The sequence below is a fragment of the Symsagittifera roscoffensis genome, chromosome 4, assembly GCF_963678635.1.
Source record: "Symsagittifera roscoffensis chromosome 4, txSymRosc1.1, whole genome shotgun sequence".
Lineage (NCBI taxonomy): Eukaryota > Metazoa > Xenacoelomorpha > Acoela > Convolutidae > Symsagittifera > Symsagittifera roscoffensis.
Window position 1 is genome coordinate 48,111,292 of NC_087065.1, and position 21,773 is coordinate 48,133,064.

The 21,773-nt window shown below is 35.0% G+C and overlaps 1 protein-coding gene across 1 annotated transcript in view; it reads left to right on the forward strand.

Moving 5' to 3' along the window:
- Positions 1 to 18,755, forward strand: part of LOC134844919 (neo-calmodulin-like) — a 67,889-nt gene extending 49,134 nt beyond the window's left edge. The window contains exon 5 of the mRNA XM_063861744.1: positions 18,612 to 18,755. Within this exon, the coding sequence (XP_063717814.1) occupies positions 18,612 to 18,755 (144 nt within the window). The remainder of the gene's footprint in view (positions 1 to 18,611) is intronic.
- The last annotated feature ends 3,018 nt before the right edge of the window (positions 18,756 to 21,773 follow it).

The following is a 21,773-nucleotide window of genomic DNA, read 5'->3' on the forward strand; positions in this document are numbered from 1 at the left end:
TTTGGTCTATTCTTTTAGTGAAAAAGTTTATGTTTATTATAGTATTCTTCTAAGAAAAGAATTAGGAGGATTGTTGCTAGAGCGAATGTGATGATTGCTTTCTTTATACATTTGCATATGGTCAAAATGAGGGATGATAGAAATGTTATGAAAATTACAAATAGTAGAAAAATATCAGTTCTACTGAAAATAGTTCGTATCATTTAGACAAGTTTTATAAATCGTACCTGTGGATATAATCAAGGGTTTTTGAAAGTTGGAGAAATAGTTCGAATATAGTGTAGAACATTAAAAAAATATTACAAAAAATGATTAAGAGTATTAGAAAAGATTCAAGGTTATCAAAAAGAAATATTATGAAAGTTTCAAGTATCGTAAAAAATTGTTTGAGGTTTGTGATAATTTTAGTGACTGTTTGATAGAAGAGCATTTAAGAAATGGCTTCGTGATCGAATATTTTTTGTTGTTTGGGGCAATTTTCAAGTGTGGTCGGATTATTTATTAGTTTTTTGACAAGTGGGTTGAGTTTTGTGAAAAATTGTTGGGGGCAATTTTTATGGTGATCGGGAGGTCTTCTTTGTCTTTATTTTCATTTGTCAAATGATCTGGGGTATTTTTGAGATTTTTATACTTTAGGCTAAATAAAATGGTCGTTCTTTTACTTTAGGCTAATTTAACATATTTGTTTGGGGAATATTTGAGGTCTGAGTTGGGGAAATATTGTTGATCTTTGGTTTATTAGATAAGGGAGGGTTATGATATTATGGTGATATTTATTTTAGTTGTCAAGTTGGAGTGGTTTGCTTATTTTTGACCTGGAGGTCGTAGAGTTATAGTTATAGATATGCCTGGAGTTTAATATTTTTCGTCTAGTTGGTTTGTGTTAAAGTTATAGAAGGTGACGGATTGGATGAATCCTATTGGCTAATTTTGAACTAGAATCGTTGCGTGTTTGTCAGCATGTTATCTTGAAAATTGAAAGTGTAAAATGTTTCAGAGGTGCAAAGATTATTAAATGTATAATTAAGGTTGTTTTTGAAATTCAACTTTCTTTAATATTTTAGATTGTGGGATGAATACTTTATAATTTTTACGTGGTTGATTTCTAAGTCGTGAAGACTCTCTATGTTCTGATTTGTCGATTGGTTCTTGGGGTATTATTTGTTCTGTCTTTTTTCTATTTTTTCTTTCTTTTTGAGATGTATTTTGATCGAGATTTTTTGTATTGTTTTTTGTGGTGTTTGATTTTGTATTTTGATTTCCGAGGTGAATATCATTTTGTTCCTTTGTTATGTTGTCCGTATGTGGGTCATTTTGAATAACTTTTAAACCTGTAAAAGAAAATAATTGAGTTAGTTCGCGGAGTGCGTATTCTTTTGGATAATAAGGTAATAGGTTATTTCGGTGTTGAACGATTTCTTTTTTATCTGAGTCGGTGATTTTATATGTGACATCAGTGGGTTTTGCAATTATTTGGTATGGTCCTTTACGAAGGGGTTGTAACTTTTTTGAAATTCTTTTTTGAGTATTAAAATTGGGTATTAAAACAAATGTTCCAATTTTTAAATCGGAGGCTGGTGTAAAGCGTGAATTTATTTGTTCATTAATGTTTTGCCTTTGTAACAACTTTTTTGTTACTTTTTGGTAAATTTCATTGTGTTTTTTATCTCTGTTTAAAATCCATTCGGTGTGTGTACCGGAGGCTAATTTAAGAATTTGTGGGTGATGAAAACGATCTTCATCGTGTGTATGTAAAGGTAGGTTATAACAAATTGAGTCTTTATTTGGTTGACAATAACCTTGTGCGTTTTTATGAGAGTTTGCTGTAAACATTTTTGGTTTGCGTGGCTTTTGGTTAAAAACCATTTCATATGGTGACATTCCTAGAGTTGTCGTAATTTGTGAATTATATGCTAAGGGAAATAGTTTTACATCTGCTGACCATTCGGTATATCTTGTATCATTTCCATTGATGATACATCTGAGATATTCTTGTAATGAACGGTTCATACCTTCGACTAAGCCGTTTGTCCAAGGTGCGTGAGATGTACGTGGTTTGTGTTTAATGTTATATAGATGACATAGTGTGATGATTTCATTATTTATGAATTCTGTACCGTTGTCTGTAACTAAAATTTCTGGTAGTCCGAATTTGGCTATCCAGTGTTCATAGAGTGTTGTGTAAGCATAATAAGCGTTACAATGTGGTACTGGGTTAAGTGCTACATAATGTGTAAATGCGTCAACAATTACCATAATGTAGGAGTTTCCTTCGGATGAGGGTGAAATTGGTCCTTTGGTATCAAATGAGATACGATGATTAAAGTACAAACTTTGTCCTTTAAAATCTTGTTTTTGTGCTATTTGTTTTTGATTTGGGTAAGGTTTATTTAGTTGACATACTATACAATTATTGCATAGTACTTTTATCCAAATTGGTGCATTTGGGAAATAAAAGTTTTGTACAAAATTTGAATATGTTTTTTCTGATCCAGAGTGTCCTTTAATATTTTGTGTATGTGAAATATTAAAAGCTATAAGAATCATACTTAAAGGGAGACAGGGAACTGTAGATTCATTTAGTTTGTATTCTAGAAGGTCTGTGTTTTCGTTAATTGTTATATTATTGAATTTTCGAAAATATCGGAGGAGTGTTTTGTTTCCTAGAATAGTTGAATCTGCTTTGATAGGTTTAGTTTTATATTTGTGCCATGATTTCAGTTGTCGAATTACTGGGTCAAGGTTTTGATATTGTTTCAGTGTTGAAATTGTAATTGTTTCTGTTGGGGGGAGAAAAGGGTTTTCAATTTCTAATTTAGATAAGGGTATTGTGTCAAGTGGGTCATGGAGGTCAAAAACTTGATTTATTGTGTATTTTGAATCGTTTGTTTGTGGTCCTGATAAGTTTATTTTATCAGTTAAATTTTCTTTTTCAATTAGTGGAAAATGGTCTTTTTTAGGCGGGTGTTGTTTTATTCTTTTTTGTTGGGTGTTATTTTTTATCCATTGTGAATATGGGATTGGTTTAAAAGTTGATGTTCCAAGTAGATCAACTTCATAGTGATTATTTTGACAATCTAAATAAAGTGGGAAATGTTGTAAATTATTTATTTGTGATTGTTCAACGTCAGTTTTTACTGCATATTTGCATTCCAATCGGGGTGATGTTTCATTTTCTGCAAGGTAGAATTTTATGTTTTTGAGTATTTCGACTGTGGTTTTACGTGTAAGTAATTCAGGTGGCGTATTTCGACTTAAGGTGTCTGGTAATGCAAGATTTTTTCCTGCGGTCCAAACTATATGTAAGTTTGGGAATTTCATTAAAATGAGTTGAAATCTATAAACTCGGTGGTTTGGATTAGACTTTTGTGTAAAAAGAAAGATGATTGGTTTATGGTCTGTGAATAGAACTGTGGGATGTTTTGATCCAAGTATCAGAAATTCATATTCTGTTAGTGTATATATTATGGCTGTACATTCTCTCATTAGAGTTGAGATTCGTAGCTCTGCTTGAGTGAATAATCGAGAATTTGCTGATATGAGGTTCATTTTATTTGATATATTATGTGATTGTAATAATGCTGCGCCGATGCCAAAGTTCGAAGCATCGCACATTGCATAAAATGGTTGATTTGAGTCTGGAATTGTGTTTGAAATTTGTTCAGTTAGAAGTTTTTTAATTTCTTCAAATCGTGCTTGATGTTCTGTATTCCATTCAAAATTATTTTGTTGTCTAAGTATGTTATAGAATGGTCGTAGATATAATTGCATTTTATAAACATATTTGCTTAAAAAGTTTAACATTCCAAGGAATTCTTGGATTTTCTTTTGATTTGTTGGTGGTTGGAGTTTTTGAATAGCGTCTATACGTGATTTCAATGGAGTGATTGTTTTTCTTTCTATATTATGTCCTAAGAATTTAACTTTTGTCAAAAAATAAGTGTGATTTATCGGGGGCGGCCTTCAGATTTTCGTTCTGAAGTATTTGGTGATATTGTTCTAAAACATTGAACATTTCCTCTTTTGTCTGTGATTGCATAAAAACATCGTCTAAATAGGTGATTGCATTTTTCTTGAGTGTTAGTGGTCGAAAAATTTTGCTCATAAAAGCTGAAAATGCTGCTGGTCCTATGGATATTCCATAGAATAAGCGGTTGAATTCGTATTGTTGGTTTCCAATAACAAATTGTGTTAAGCGTCGTGATTGTTCATCTAATGGCATTTGATTATATGCACTATTCATATCGGCGGTGGTAAAGTATTTTCCGTTTATTTTTGTTAAAATAACTTGTATTGGTTCAATGGGCCAATTACACTTTGATTCATCTATTAGTGAGTTGAGGTATCTAGCATCGAGAACAATTTTTAATGACTCTCCTTTGGCTAGAATGATAACAGGGTTGATAAATGTGTTGCCTTTTGGTTGTTCCTCTTTGTTTACTGGTGATATAATGTTGTATTGTTCTAAAATGTCGAGTAATCTGTTCACTTTATCGTGTAAGTGAATTGGTTCTTTACTTGCTCTTTGTTTTTTGAAAACTGCGTCTGGTTTTAATGGGAGATGTAGTGATGAGCTGATTTTGCCAACATCAAATTTGGATGTTGCATAGACTGATGAATAATTAATTAGCTGTTTTGCTAGTTTTTTCAAATTCGTCTTGTGTTATTTGTGAATGTTGGAAATAAAACATTGTTAAAAATTTCTGTTGATTCTCTGTGTAGTTACTTATGTTGAATGTAGGTTTGAAATATGGGGTTTTTGTGAAATAATCCGTATTTCTGTTTTCGTTACTTATTATATTATTTATAGATAATTCTTCATTAAGGATTGTGGATTGGCAAATATCTAGTAATTGGAGTATATTATTTACACGATATGCTTTTTCGTGTATTGGTGATATTGTAGCGTTGGTTTCGCAATAGCCTAAAAGTCCTAAAGGTAATGTTACTTGGTAAGGTGTATTGTTGTATACATGTAAGGAAATAATATCTGAATTCGAGTTTTTCAAATATTTTATTGATGAGATTGTGATTTTGAAAAACTTATGAATAGGTTTGAATTCAAAATCTGACATATAAAATTTTTGTTTGTTTAGTTTTTTATCATATTGGTGAACTTGTTTGATTGAAAAATTATAGATGTTTCCTGATAGTGGTTTCAAGTGTTTTCTTTGTTGGTTATATATTGGGTAAAATTTTGAAAAAAATGGTGGTTGTTTATTTAATCTTTGAAAAAATGTTAGGGATGTGTCTTTTGTTTTTGTATATTTATCTTTGATTAATATTTTACTATTCAAGATGTTGATTGTTGGTATATATTTAGAGATAAATGGTATTCCAATGATATTGTGTTTAATATCAGTGATATGGAATATTTGTTTAAATGGTTTGGTTAAAATTTTGTTTTGCTCCATTGTTCTTGTGGGGAGAAGAAATAATTGAATTTTTCCGTAGTTTATTAATGTTGATCCTTGTGCTGTTGCTAGTTTGCTGGAGGTTTCAAGAGGTGTTAGCTTTGGGTGTAAGGTTTTTATTTCATTCCATGTGGGAATGTTTATTATATTTGATTCTGCTCCTGAATCAATTAAAAAATCAATTTCAAGATCTGGTGGTTGAAATTCTTTGCTTCTTGGACTTTCCAAAAGAAATGGTATTGTCCAAATTTTTTCTTTGGGTTGTTCTTTTTGTATGTTTTGATAGATGTGATTTGTATTCAAGCATTTTGTTTTTTCTTTCTCATTGGGTTGATTTGTAGTGTTAATTTCATTAGTTTTTTGCGTCGTCGGTGTGGAATGGACGGGTTCAATATAATAATTGTGAAGGAGTTCTGATTGATTCTCATATATGTGTGATGAAAAAGGTTGTTCATATAAAACAGGTTCATAGTCATTTTCGACTTTTATCATATTGATGGAGAGAGTGTTTTCTGCATCGCTTTCTGAATCTGATGATCCACAGTTTATTGGATTGAGTTGTAACGTATCAGTTACTGTGTCATCAATACCTGGAGGGTCTGATGTTGTTTCTGGATTAGATTGTACTTGATTAATATGTCTTTGATGTTTAGGTGTACTACTTCTGTGGCGATTATTAGAATTATTATAGTTATTATTATTCCGGTGTGGTGATTGGGAATAATTTCTATAACGATTATTATAACTTGAGTGGCGATTTTGTGAATTATTTCGCGATCTATTTTGGTAATTATTGTTTGGTCTGTTATAGTTCGATCTATTATATGAATTATTCCTTGATTGATTTTTCTGGTAATTCTGGTTTCAGTTGTTTGAATAACTTCTATTCCGATTATTGGAGTAGTTTCTATTCCTATTGTATGATGAATTTCGTGATTGATTGTTTGGGTAGTAATTATTTCTTGATTGGGAATTAGATCTAGAAACAAATCGTTGTGTATTTGAATTTGATCTGGAATAGTTATTTCGACTATTTGGTCTATTGTAGTGATTTTGTGACGAATTTTGCGTGTTTCTTCGTTCTGGTGATCTTCCTCTATAACTTGAGTTATATGGGGATTGATTTCTTGTATAATTTGTATTGTTCGGGAGTGGTTTTCCTGAACTGTTGTTGCTGTAGACTGTTTTGTTCGGTAGATTTTGATCTTTTTTCATGTATTGGTAGAATGATTTATTTGGTTCTTTATATTTTTAAGGTTTATTTTGATTGTCTTGCTGTTTTTGTCTACATTCAGAAATACTATGTCCGTATCGTCGGCAATAATTACACCATTTTTTGAAAGATGGTTTGCCTTTAAAGTTTGGGTGTTTTTCGTAAATATTGAGTATTTCAGTGATTTTTTCAACGAGGTCTGTATCTGATTCCTGTATATTGTTTATATTTGTGGAAGCTGTTTCAATTCTGTTAACGTATTGTAATTTCAGATTTTCCGTTTCTTCGAGTTTCATTGTGATTTCTGCTTGTTCTAGTTTGTCTACTAGTTTTCGAAAATCTAAATCGGGTTCTCGAATTGACGAAGGATGGGATGCTCTCTTTTTTATTGCTATTTTCCTTAATTGTGGTGTTAAGGTCATCATTAAGATTTCTGTCATCTTTGTGTTTTTATAGTCATGTGTATTTAATGAATATGCTTTTCGAACTAGTGTTTCGATTCGTACTGCTAATTGCTTGATGGTTTCGTTTGGTAATCTGCGAATTTCATTACATAAAACTCTTTGTTGTTGTTTGTTTCTTTCGGAGTCAAACATTTTTGAAAATTCTTGTGTAAACCTTTTCCAATTTGATTTTATTTCTATAGGCAATACTGAAAACCATTTTTGGGCTGCGCCATCTAGAGTTGTTTGTATTAACGCTGTGCGTCGATGTATCCAGTTTTGATGTAGTGGCGTATTAATTGGTTCAGGTCCTATATTTAAAATCAAATTTGCTGTGACTGCATTTAAATAGTCTTCTACAGAATATTCAGGGTCTGTTCCTGTGAATACCATTAAAGGTTTATTTGATGTTATTGATGATCCACCCATAAGGTATGGATTCATCGTCATTTGTAATGATTCTGCTGCATTTGGCATTTGAGAAAAAATTGAAAGTTGATTTCTTGTTATTTCGTGTTGTTGAAGATAATATGGGAGTGGTATTTCATTTTGCATTTGTGCTGGTTGGTACGAGTTTGCAATCATTGGGTTTTGTTGCTGAATTGGTTGAAAAGATTTTGTATTAATTGGGTTTTGTTGTTGAATTGGTTGTTGGTTTTGTGTATCTATTGGTTGTGGAGAAAAAATTCTATTATATGTATGTGGTTTCTGTATTCCTTGTCCACGATATTCTTGATTATAGGGTGTAAATATATCTGGTTGTAAGAAATCATCATCTGAGGATAAGTAATCCATTTGATAAGATGTTTGTTTTTTATTTTTATTTTGTTGAAAAAATGGATAGTTTTCACTACGATCCTGTGAAGGATGTAAATTTGTTTGGAAATTTACTGAATAAGGTGGTGCCATTGGGTTATCCCAGTTTCGAGATCTTGTATAATTACTAAAATTTTTTCGTGGTTGATAATTTGTTTTTGATGGATGTGTGTAATTATAATTATGGTCTGCAAAGTTGTTTCTAGTGAACGTTTTGCGTGTTTTTGGTGGTATTGTCATGGGTCTGTATGTTTGGTAATCCATGTGTGAATATTTTGGGGCAACCGAAGGTTTAACGGTTGATTGTAATGTTACCTGTGTTTGTGAAGGATTTGTATTTCTTGGTGTTGTTAAGTTTGGACGTATTGGTGAAATACTTTGTTGTGTAGTTGTTGTGTGTACGATTTCTTCATTTATGAAGTGTGATGGTGTCTGGATATCTTGTTGAGTAAGATTCCTAGTTCCATTGAGGTTTTCATTGTGTATGACTGTAGAGTTTAAACTATTGTTTTGCATATCGGGTAAAAATGTATTATAGTTTAATGGTGTTGCATCAATGGTTAATGGTATTACTCGTACATAATCTCTTACATAAGATATCGTACTTATTGCTTGACTTGAGATTGATTGTGGGAAGTTTATGGATGCGGGATGAGACCATTCGGGGTCCCAAACATAGTCTGATTGTTCTGTGATGGCAGTATCATCGTTTGAGTTTTGGGGTCTAAAATTTTTTCTTGCTTGTGAAATTAAATCAATATTATGTGTGAAATAATCTATTATGAACCATGCCAAGATTTTTTGTAAGTCGTGTTTTGTATGTTGTGAAACTTCATCTTTCGTGAAATTTTCTTTAATTATATTTAGAAAACTAGAGAGTAGTGTGATTTCATGTCGTACTCTTATATGTTTAGATGTTTCTGTCGGTGAGACATTTGGTATCTGGATTTCGTTTTCTAATATCGAGATATAACTATATATTATCGCAAAAACTTCATTGGTGAATATGGAGTTTGCTCTTTGTGAGTTATGATATTGGATGCTTTTTATATATTCTGAGAATACTTTTGAGAATTCTAAATCAAGATCGTCTGTTTGAATTATATATTTACTGTGATTCTGGTTTGGTGAGCTGAATTCTATGGAGTAGATTCCGTATTGTTGTGTTAGGTTACATATATCTTTTAGATAGTGATCGATAATTTGTCTTTTGATTTTTACATCTGGGAACTCTGTTTTACATGGACTGATTCCGGGTTCAAACAAATTTAAGAGTAAATTTTTGCAGAATATATGCTGTCCTCTATCAGTGGTTGCATCTACGATAAAGGGGAAAATATCATCATCATCTGGACTTTCTTCACCTGGGGTGTGCGTTGAGCTCATTTTTTCGTTCGATGACTGTTAATATGTAATTATCAATGTGTCTAATTGGTTGATTCCAATTGTATAAATGTACTGGTTTATGTTTATACTGCTTTTTTATTCTTCTTTTTCCTCTTTTTGATGAATTTGAAGTTGTTTCTGAGTCAGAGAAATATAATTGATCGTGAATTGGGCAATTTTTATCTATTGATTCTTTTAGTTTATAAAGTCCGTCTAAACTGTTGGTTTCTGATTCTGAAAATGCGTTTCGATTTTTTGAAAATCTTTTTCGTGTTATTTGTCTTTGTTTAGTTATTATTTTTCTCTTTAATGTTTGTCGTTTTGTTCTAATGTATCCAACTGTTTGTGTATGAGGTGTGATTACAAGGTCGTATTTTTTATTATCTATTTCACAATTGTGTAAAACGATTGTTTGTTTATTTCCTAGGTTTTTAAATGACATAAGGTTTAGGATGACGGATGCAAAAGGTTGTTAAATGATTTCTATTTGCTTAAACTGTTAGTCCTTACGATTTTTTGTTAGCCTAACCTGGGTCTATTTGTTCAGGGTTGGGGAGAAAAGTATATCGATTCCGAAGAATGATTTTATACTTTCTCGTGGATAGTATAAGCTAAGGTGTTAACTTACTTAATCTTACTTAAGGGTAGTGATTGTGTTCAGGGTTGGAGAATAGTAAATCGATCCACAAGGTTCAGGTATAATTAGAACGCGAGTAGTTCGTTAGATACTATTTTAAACTTACTAAGTTTAAGATTTATCCTGGGTCTGGTAAGAGGGGGGATCAAGTGAAGGATGAATAACCGAAGTTCTTCACTGTTTATCCTAATTTGAATGATTAGTTTTGTTCAAAAATTTCTATTAGTCCTGGGTTTTTAGAAAGGGTTGGATAGTGAATCGACGTTTGAGGTCGTTAGACACTAGTTAAGTGGGTGGGGGAGAACAAAGTTGTTCTTTTTGATCCAAGGATAGGCCTTGATGATCAAGTTTTAAATTTAATTAAATAGAAAATGATTTAAGATCCAAGGATAAGCCTTGATGATCTGATTTTAAAATTAAGTGAATTTAAGTTTAAAATGTTTTAAATTTGTGTAAAGAAAAGATTTAGTATTTTTATGATATTAGTGAGCTTATGAATGCTGTTATGTTTAGGTGATGAAGCTGGAACAACAGGATGATTTATAATTACTAACCATTTATTGTCATGCTACTAATTTTTATTTTGATTTTTCAATAAATCTTTTCAAACATGTTTTGTATATTACTGCAGAATTTAGGAAAACGATCTGAGATCTTTTTATCAATCGTTATTGTATATTAATAATTTTGTTTAGCGCCTGAAATGATTTTGAAGATTGACTTCAAAATTTTATGTTTGCAAATGAAAATCTAAATTCATTGCTATTAGTATTCTAAATACAAAAGTTTGTTCTGGCTTTTGCCGAACAATCATATAACTATATGGTAAGTTTCTGCTTTGTCGTATGTCGTCTCTGGTTCGAGGTCTTCTTCCAATTCCGGGTAGTTCTGTTATCGTTCGGAATATTGGCTCTGATCTATTGAGTCGTAGAGACATTTCGATTAAATTATTGTCGTATAACTTTTTGTAAATGTTTTGTCTAAATTCTAATCTATTATTGGTTAATTCTAAGCTATTAAGGTCTTGTTCGAGACTTATGGTCGCACCAGATGAGTTAGGACCGATGGGTATAACTCATAGAGTAATTTCGGATAGGGTACACCGTCTGCTCGTCACGCTATCTTATTTTCGGCCGGATAGATTCGTGCAACTTCTTAGTCTAATACCGATCTTAATCTTACTCTTATACTATCTAGTCTCAGGTTGTTTAACTAGTCTCTGCTAGGCTCAATAGATCTAGGGTATACTGGTTTATTGCGGCTGCTGAAGTACTCGGGAGAGTTCAACTAATTTCTAAGTTAAATTCAAATCTCTCTGGTGCTGAAATTACAAGTAATTTCAGCACTTACAAATAAGTGGATTGTTAGTTAGATGGATCATGATTGGTTAATATTAAATACTTTACATTGGTAAAATATCTAATTTATCCAATCATAAAATGTAGTTTAGATCAGGTTCCAAAAGTTAGAAATTTGACAAATATTTTTGGTAAATAATCGTCTAAAAATGGTTCAAAAAAAATTCATAGCTGATCTGAATGGGCTCACAAAACAAGCTTACTAAGTATTACAAATTTTTCATCTTTTTGAAATACTATATCTGGAACCATATGAAATTTTTTGGAGGACGAATTGTTTTCATTTTTGATTTCATAAACATGTCGTTCAATCTTAATTTTCTTCATGAATTTTGAACCAATTGTCTAATTTCAAATAATTTTTTTTCCAACTTTTGAAGAATAGGCGGAATTTTAATGCGCGTTTTCATTAATTATGGTTTTTCGATAGTTTACTTTTAAAAATCAATCAATAACTTGTTATTTTTGATAATTATCCTAAGAAACATATTAATTGGCCGGTTGGTTTAAAACAATGGAGTCCTGAAAACACAAGTTCCCCGCGTTTTTGTCCAAAAAATTGAAAAAACTCAAATCAAAAAAATCAATGGAAAAATATCATGTTTTGTTAAGCGATTTTCTATTAAGTCATTAGGTGCAAAAATTTTCAAAAACAAGTTTTCGTTGATTGGCACCATGATCCAGTTTGATGTTTTGATGAAAATTATTTTCGTGTTTTTCTTATTATTTAGGTTATGTAGGACATTTTTCTTTCTTCATTTTTTTTTGTATGTATTTTTTTTTCAAACTATTTTTCCGATTTAAGCTTTCAGTCGAATGTCAAAAGCACCATGCAACGATGGAAAACGAAATATAATATTTCCTTAGATTTTTGAACGGAAACTTGCAGAAGTCACGCTGTAAGTTGTTTTTTGATATCATAGTTAAAATATTGGGATGAGTCTTCAGTGTTATACCTAAGTGTAAAACACATAAAATGTAATCGCGATTAGCGATTTAAAAATTAGTTAGTTTCTCTTGCGCTGTTTTATCGCGCACGAGCGTGCTCTTACGCCAGGTTTGTTGAAAATCTCGTTCATTTGTCGTCCGAGTGGTGAGATGGTACTCGGTGTAGTATCGGTGATCCTAACACTCTTTCGCCATGCTCAGATTTCTATTCAGAGTTTTACCTTGAAAAATGCCTGCAGTATAAGGAAAGCAAATGAGTAGTAGGTAGCTTGATATTCACTAAGAAATATGATAACTAGAAAGGCAAACAAATGATCAGTCTCGATTTTTGCAAAGACCCGGAGCCCTCGAACTCACTCGGGGCAAGTGATAACGGTTGCAGAAATAGCAAATAGCCCTATTAGACCTCGGTAACTAGCGGTTGGAATTGAATCAAAATTTAGTAGGTGATAAACCCAGTTGAGGGAAGCATAACTTTCGAACTCCAGACCCCATGAATCTCTACTTCGGTGTTATGCCCTAAGCAAATAAACCTCATCTTCATTTCCGGAGGTCGTTTCTCGGGCCCAGTTGAACACAGGGAGCTGAAACTTTGGGATATGATAGGTACTGAACGAACGCCCACTGAATGAGGGTTTGGGCGTATCATTCAAGTAGACGTGTTCAAATGATTTCACATTTTCAATTCTGTCTTTTCCTTGCTTTCGGACGAGTTGTGAGTAGGTGCTTCATGGAAGGCTGCTGCAGGAGTGTTTTGACAAAACATGACCAATCGGAAAGTTATCAGACATCAACGGAAGCTTTTTGTCGGTGAATTTGCCGTAGCATAGGTGGGCGTGCGTTCTAAGTAGGTGGGCGTAGGGATGTCATGTATTATAATTTGAGTCAAATCCGGTTGTTGGACCGGAAGTAGGTTATTAGCAGTTGGGAAAAGCACCCCTTAACCGGGAAATAGCAGCCAATTTACGCGAATAAATGAGCGAGTGCATTTGGTTTTATAGAGGCAATAGACACTAGATACCCACCCCCGAAAACATGAAACATGTAAGTATAACCCCTCTGAAGACTCTTTCGGGTTTAATTGCCTTTTCCCGGGAAAAGTGATAAAGGACCTTAGAATTGAGATAAACTGGGAAGAAATAATGGGATATGAATGGAACTTGGTAGGTAGGACTCCCTTAGAATTCTGAGCCTAAAAATAAAAAGTGACTCCGGGTGATATCGAGCTGACTTTTAAATAAACTTTGGGCGTTAAGCACTAAAAATGCACAGAAAAAAACTCAGGAATTTCACCATAAAGTGGCCTCTTGCAAGCGTAATTCTTTGGAAGTGAGATTTTGTCGCGTTTTTCATAATCAGAGAGATTTTATTTCCCGGGAACTGAAGCAAACGCTGAAAAAAGATATGATTGTTACATTGCAACATTAGAGTAGTGGAAAGAATTAAAGTAGACTGTGCAAACAATGGGTTCATCTTAGCCTAGCGAAAAATCTATTAAAAGAAACTCAATCGGAACACCGTAGTGGAAACAGACGGGATACTCAATTAGCTTCATGGAGGTGAAATTTTGGCACAATTTGACCTCTAATAAGCAAATGACGCTCCCCTAATATCTAGAAGGTCGGGATTATAATAATGAATATATCAAAATTTTAAATGCTTGGAATGATTTAGCGGCCCATTGAAAGGGTCCTCTTCTACACCTGGGATGTCGGAACGTGAACCAGATAATTACAAAAAAAACATTGGGAGACTGGTAAGTTAAAAATAGCTTGATATTTGCACAACTTAGTTGTAAATACCTATAATGAACATGGATTTTGGGACTAGTGACGACAGAGTAAGGTCTCATTTAAAACCTTCCGAAAAGGGTAACAAAGTAAATCTCAGGATTTGTATTAACAATCATAATTCTAACCATAATTGAAACTAAAATAGACAAAGTGCGAAAAAATTACGGATATTCTATCCTTAGGCTGACTAATTTCGCTGTGAGAGCGAACGGTTGACTCTCCTAGTTAGTCAGTGAACAATTGGTTCTGCGTAATAACAGTTGGTTCTCAATTAGTTAGAGAACAATTACCAGAGAACGGACATTGCAAAGTTGTTAGATAGTTGGTTCTCATCATAGTTGAGAACAGCGATTTGTGAAGTTAACGAGATCAGTTGAAGTACCTCAGAGGAACAGTGATCCGTAGAGACACTATTATTTCTAGCAGTTCAAATTGCGTAATTGTCTGGAGTTACCGTGTGTAATTTGTTAATTTATTTTTGAGAGAGAAAAATCTAGTTGAGTTAGTTGGAAAATAGTTTGCAATGAGATTGTTAGACAATACTCTGGTCACTTAAAGCTTTGCGTAATCGGAATTAATTTTTCTGAAGTTAATTACCTCTGGAAATTCGTGCGATTGTGAGGCCGGATGACACCGCTCTGAGAGCAGACAAAAAGGAGGAAAGTAACATAATACAGTACAGAGTAGCACCAACTTAACCCTTTCCGGATTGTAGAAAGTAGTGAAACTCAGTCGCCCCGCTAAACTCACTACCCAAGGAACCACTTTGCGTTGTAGTTAAGGGAGAGGGAGAGTAAGAGAAAGAAAGAACCCAGAGAAGCAAATTCCTAAATCTACACTCGGCACGAAGTCCTCGAGTATCAATATAGGTGCTGCGGTTTTTCGATCTACCAATTTAGGGTAGGGGACCATTCTTTAAGGAACCTAAGCAGGCGACGACAGAAGCAATCTCCCTCGCCAGAGGTAAATTATCTCACCAGGGATGGATTGAGGGGGGGGGGGGGGGGGGTGACGCGGACGCCTCCTCTCACTCAGGGATTTGACCCCTTGCCGGCCCAAGGGTCCTTTTTTGTACTGTTTTGAGATAACCACTTTTGAGACCCTAATTTTTTCTAAAGGCAACTTGGGCGCCCATATTTTCTAATTTTGAAAAGAAACCGCGCGCCTTCAACTATTTTTTTTAGACCCCCTTCGATATCAGCCACCGCCAAGCCTCGAGATTAACAAAAACCGCCCCCCCCCTCGCCTCAAGAAAATCCTAGATCCGCCCCTGTATTTAACCCACTTTCTCACTTACCAATCTCTAAATCTTGGCAGAAAAAAAATAGTCGGCTCGTCACTGAATTTTACTGATTTTATATAGACGAATGGACTATGAAGGTTGAAAAACTTTCTTGTTAACAACATTGCTATTGAAACGCGTCCATTCAAAAGATTTTTAGTTTTTGCCACGATTGCAACAAAGAGACATTGTGATATAAGGCTTGTCCATCAATTAGCTATTTACTAGCAAGGCGACAATAACCTTGAACGGAGCCAACTTTTAGAAAAAAGTTTGCTCTGAAGAAATAACGTAGACGGCTACAGGTGACTAGTAAGGCGGCAAGCAAGCTGGGCCAAACCAAAACTGAACTGAGAGAAAAAATGCTATGGCGAAACTGGACGATTATAAAAGCGTGAAAGAAGCTGGACGAAACCAATTTCTAGTAAATAGTTCTAGTAAACTTACGAAGAAAATCAAACTCTAAGGAAGAACTAGCACAATTATTTGTGACAACTAGCTCAGCTCAAAATCTGCAATTACCCATTGCTATGGAAATTATCTTTTCGTAGCAAGAAGGAAAAGGGTCGCAGTTAGGGTTATGCAAAGCATTTTCAAATGACAAGCAGAAAAGGGGTCATTTTTCCAAACTGCGACCAGTGCTTTACGTAAGAAGCTCACCTGTAGAAGAATAGTAATCTTGCAATGGAAATCAGGTGGTTAAAAATGGAATTTTACAGAAAAAAAAACAAACTAATAAAAAGTTTAGACCATTTTTCCATCTCCGACGAGATATACAATGATTCAATATACAAAGATGTAAATGCAATCAAAGAGTTTAAAATTTTTAAAGATTATTTCAGACAATCTAAAGTGCAAATTTTGATACTTTTTTCTAAAACATTACGAAAGATTAAAATCAAAATAAATGATATATCAAGCATTATTCTATGTGTCAAAAATATGAGACAAGATTATGACTAAGTTTCATTTTTAAAATGTAAGATCTGGTCACTTATATTGACATCAATTGGCTATGTTCGTTGAGACCATTAACAGGGCAGTCGGAACCTTCAGGGCTCTGCCCTCATATACGAGAAATTTTAATTACTGTTTTTGCTCGATCAGAGATGCGGCATGGGAATTTTTGTCCTTAAACTTTATGAACATTATGAACTATATGCTTCTGTGAATAACTGCCGTAAAGGTTTTTGTTTTTAATGGTAGGAATAGAGAGACTGCAAAAAGAAATTGCAGTTTTTCACGCCCATGGGAATGCTTAAATTGATCATTAGGCAACGAAGCCACGGCTCGTTAAATGTAAACCCGCGGTAACTTGGCATGATGATTCTTATTCTTTTCTTCGCCCAAAAAACAGTGTGTACTGGATAAACATATTTTGATTGACCGCATTGCTCAAATTATGTTTTAAAACTTGCAATTTACAACCGTTTGAGCGCTTCTTCCTTATTTTTGTTCTCACACCTTAATATTTACGAGTATGAATGAAATTTTCTTTTTGGATCGATCGATTCAGCCATCTTAATGGAGAACACTTGAACAATATAACCAAGTTTTTCGGGCAAACGCGATCTACTGCATTTTTATGCGTTAACTAATTAAAAATTTGAATCAACAGTACAATCCCCCCTCCCTCCCAATCAAATTAGGAATAGTCTATATTCATTCAAAATTAAGGGGGGGGAGTTGTACGGTTGATCCGAAATTTGGTTAGAAATCACATGGGTTGATGAAGAAAAATAGTTGTCTAGGTGGATGCCTCAAAGAATGGCCTCATAAACTACGACAGTTTCATCAACGAAATAGTCAAGTTGCACCAGACGCCATAATGGAACTAGAAAAAAGACTTCATAAGGCTGATTTAGAAAAAATATATTTATTTAAATTTAATTTTATTAAAAGTTATTTTCAGGAGTAAAAATATATGTAGTGGTATTAAATCTATGGGTTCCGTTTCAACTCAGCAAGCCTAAATTTTGGCTGAAATAAGCTGTGAGCTAAGGTTGAAAAACCATAAATGATTTGTTAATGTGAATAAGAAATTGAATTTAACTGCTAGAAGCTCTTCATTGTTTTTCATAGATTATATATAGTAATACATGAGGTTTCCTCGATGCCAGCTGAATCACAGAGGCGAAGCATCCTCATTTGATGCAAGCTCAAACCACTTGCAATACATCAAGATGCAAGCTACAGATTCTTCGACGCAAGCTAAAACCACGTGCGATACATCAAGTATAGAATTTCAACAGCATGACGCTCAGGAACTAGCAAAGGGGACTTCGAACTTGAGGTTGAGTTTTGATTCAAAATTAGCAATGGAAATTCGAAAACACTGCGGTCGCCATCCTTGGTTTTACCCAAATAGCTAATTTATGCAGAAAGCTCAAAAATTAGCCATGAATTAGCAACATTTGGGTCGTTTCATTTATTACGCCCAATTTTCTGAATTTTGCGTTTTTGTAATTTCAATTTATGTACGCATAGAACAGAAAATTGATCACATTGATTGACTTCCCGCATTTAGGAAAAAAATCGATCATAATGGATTTTCGTGGTCTGAAGTGTTGTAAATATAATCGATTCCCATGTTACGTTCAGACAAAAAAACTGGACTAAAAATGGATTTAAATCCATTTTTTCTTGCCAAAACAAAATACATTATAATTCATTTGGAATCGGCTATGATGGATTTTATAATAAGTAGGAAATCACATTAAAATGGAATTCTTCCACTTTATTTTTGTTTCGCGCTTCGTGCAAAATTTTGCAAGAATTTCAGCATTTATCAAGTGAGTTATGCGGGAACTTTGCAAAGTGAGTGTACGGCCTGATCCATTTCTAAAACTAAACTCAATTCGCAAAAAGATTCCGTTAAACTCTCCCCCCATCCCCTAACGTTTGATCCTTTGCGCCCCTTCAATCCCCCTAACGTTTGCCCCTTTTGCTCCGCTAGGGGGGTAATGTAAATCGGCAAACGCTAGGGGGGTAATGGAAGGGGGATTAGTCCACCTTCAACTTTACCCCACCCCCAAAGTTTCTAATAAATTAACCAAAATTGTTGAAAGGAACAAAATTCTGTTTTTGAGTAATATAAAAAGTAACAAAAATATCAAAGTTAGGCAGAAAAAAAATTAAATTGAACAACATGTAACCAACGTAACCAACCTTAGTTTGAAACGTAGAAAAGACTTTATGTGCATTGAAATTCGCATCTCAGTAAAGTGCAAAAAAATTCGATTATAATTTAGTTTCATTGTCAGTGTCCACAAAAGTGAATGTTTTAAACTTTTTAAATAGCTTCAGATTGAATGACGGCAGCGGAGTCAGGGGGGCTCTGGCAAATACCCACAACTGCCAGATGTGTACGAAGGTGATATCAGGCGACCTGTGTTCATGCTTCACTTGCTGTTCCAAATTCCACTGGACCAAGGACTGTACCGGTTTCCCAAAAATTTTCCTTGATGGGTATAAATTGGTTAGAGTCAATGTTCTGCTATTCTGCAATTCCTGTGCAGATGACGGCAATCGAGACCTCGTTATCACAAAAATTGCTCAACAATCGCCGATCAACGACAAGGACCATACTGCAACTTTCGAAGCAATGCTCGCAAACCAGGTGAAGATGTTCGGTCAAAACCGCGCAAGATTTGAGCGGTTTTTGATCGTTTTTTTTTTAGATAAACCGCTCAAAACCGTTCAAATCTTGCGCGGTTTTTGAGCGGGTTTTTTTTAGATAAAACCGTTCAAAAACCGCTCAAACCGCTCATTTTGAAGCAAGATTTTGAGCGTAATTGTCTAAAAAACCGCTCAAACCGCTCAAATCTTGCTTCAAATTAGGTGAAAAATCTCGACTCGGGTGATCGTCTCAATCAGCAGCAAGCGAAACTTCATGAAGAACTGCAAATGATCAAATACTCCCATGTATCTTACGAACCTGCTCCTGAGCAGAAACTTTTGTACAGTGAGCCAGTACTGACAGGTAAAATTGATGCACAAGTTCGGAGTATTACTTCTGGTTTTGTTGAATTTTAAAGTAAAATGGAAATTCCTCAAAAAATTGCTACCAAATCCCGCGAGGCAGACCCTAACGGTATACGGATAAGAGGCATTCCTGATTCAAGTGGCCAGAAGCATGAGCGGCTTGATGAGGATGTAGCGCAAGTTCGTAAATTATTTGACTTTTTGGGCGTCAAAGGCCAAATAATGGATGCTCGTCGTCTCGACTCATTCAATGAAAATAAAGCTAGGGATGTTCTTGTCTCCGTGGGATCGTTTTGCGAGAAAAATTGAAAATTGTCCCGTCTGGTTAATCTCCATGATTATAATCCAAAAATCTACATGTCAAATGATCTTTCTCCGTGTGAAATTGAGCCTTCGAAAACTTCTCTCAAGCGGAGTGTCTGGAAAGAACATACGCATAAGAAGTTGTAAAATTGAAATAAGAAACGACAATGCTAGGAATCAAGAATCTTGACTAGCTAAGTCTAGGACTCCTGAAGACCTTTGAAATATCACATACAACGTTCGTAGCGTTCTCCGTCTGCAGAGGCGTTCTGCACTGGTACAGACGGTGTCTCGTTTCTCTCCTAGCCTTGTTTGTGCTACAGAGACTTGGCTCACTCCCGACTGTGTTGACTCAGTGCTCCTCCTTCCTCGGTATCTTTTTTTCCGCGTTCATAGGCATCTTGGCTCTTCTGGTGTTAGCACACATGGCTGACTTCTGATCGCTGCTAGTAGGTATCTTGATGTTTACCCTGCCTGTGTCGCCTGTACTTGCGTCGCTGTCTCTGTCCGTCTTCCGAGTTCTTGTCTTCTTGTCATCTGTTTTTACAACCCTCGTAGAAAGTCCTTACCGTGTGCCCGCTTCTGATTTGCTTACCTTCTTCAGTGTCCTTGCTCTTTTCGTCAACGACTTCGACGACATTGTTTTCACCGGTGAATTCAACTCCCCAAATGTCAACTGGGATACTTATGAGTCTCATCACGAGTATGATCGCACTTTCCTTTCTTGTATTGATTCTCTGCAGCTTATTCAACAAGTTTGCTTCCCTTTTCGTGGTAGTGACATTCTGGACTTGTTCATTTGCCGGTCGACTGATGTTGTTCTTCACATCCAGCATTTCTCTGCCTTTCATGATTTCTACTCGAACGACAATTGTCATCTCTCTTATCATATTCCTGTTAAACCATTATCCGCACTGATAATCTTAGCGATATGTCCTGCGGTGTTACTCCTCTGCGTCTCAGCTACTGTAAAGCAGACTTCGATTCTCTTGGTGCGGCTATAGATTCTAATCCGTTTGTTCCAGTTTGTTGGTCCAATCCAAATGTCTTTCTCAAGTAATGGTACGTTTGACTCGAAGGTCTTCTGTGTCGCTTTGTTCCAACTCGCACTCAACATCGCTCTAAGCTTCCTCCTTGGAAACATCCAGTACTTCTGATAAGATGAAGCGCCTTCACACGATGGAAGTCCGATATGCTAGTAATGCCATCCGTCCTCTTGTTCGTCTACTGGCCCTCAGAGATGAAGTCGACACTTGCATGATTTCTGATAAAGCTGATTACGAATCCAAGCTATCTGGTACGCGTTCTACTGATCGCCTCTTCAAGTTCTTCAAGAGTTTCCGTGGGGATGGTCCTCTTCTTGTTACTTTTCATAATGGTGACCTTAGTACTTCTCATCCCAAAAACAAGCTGAGCTGTTTAATCTTTTCTTCAACAGTGTCTTTCTTCAGCAGTGTCTTACGGTCTCCACTGCAACTGTTGACGACTTTGACACTTCTGTTCATGCTATTAGCAATCTTGGTCCTGACAATCTTCCACCCATTCTCTTTACTGAGTGATGTAGCTCTCTTGCTGTCTCCTTATCTCGCTTGTTCTACAAGATCAAGCAGACCGGTGTTTTCCCAGATATTGGACTTCTGACAACATGTTAAAGCTTAACGTCACCAAGTGTCATCATCTGACCTTCTCCGGTGAGTCCCCTAGTTTTTTTGACAATGGTGTTATTCCTCGGGCTGAGAGCATCACTGATCTTGGATTAACAGTCACCAGTTCCCTTTCCTGGTCTTTACATATACATAATATCGTCAAAATGCTATTGGCGTCTGTCATTTTCTCCGGCGTAACACTCGCCTTGTCCTAACACATGGAGCAAACCTAATTTGTATAAATCGATGGTCATGCTGTTTTGCTTTATGCGTCTAGCTGTTGGTATGCCAACAAAACCAATATGCGTCACATTGAGCCTGTTCAACGTAGATTCACTGCATGGATTTGTAACTTTGAAGCTGACTACTTTACGAGGCTTAATGCTCTGAACTTGTTGCCACACACGCTTTTCCTTGATGTTTCTGACTTGCTCACACTCTCGAAAATTATATCAGAAAACTACGACATTCCTTGGACATATCATATCATTTTACCAGCAGATCACCAAAACAAAATTAGAAATTCGACCAAACAGAAGATAGTGATGGA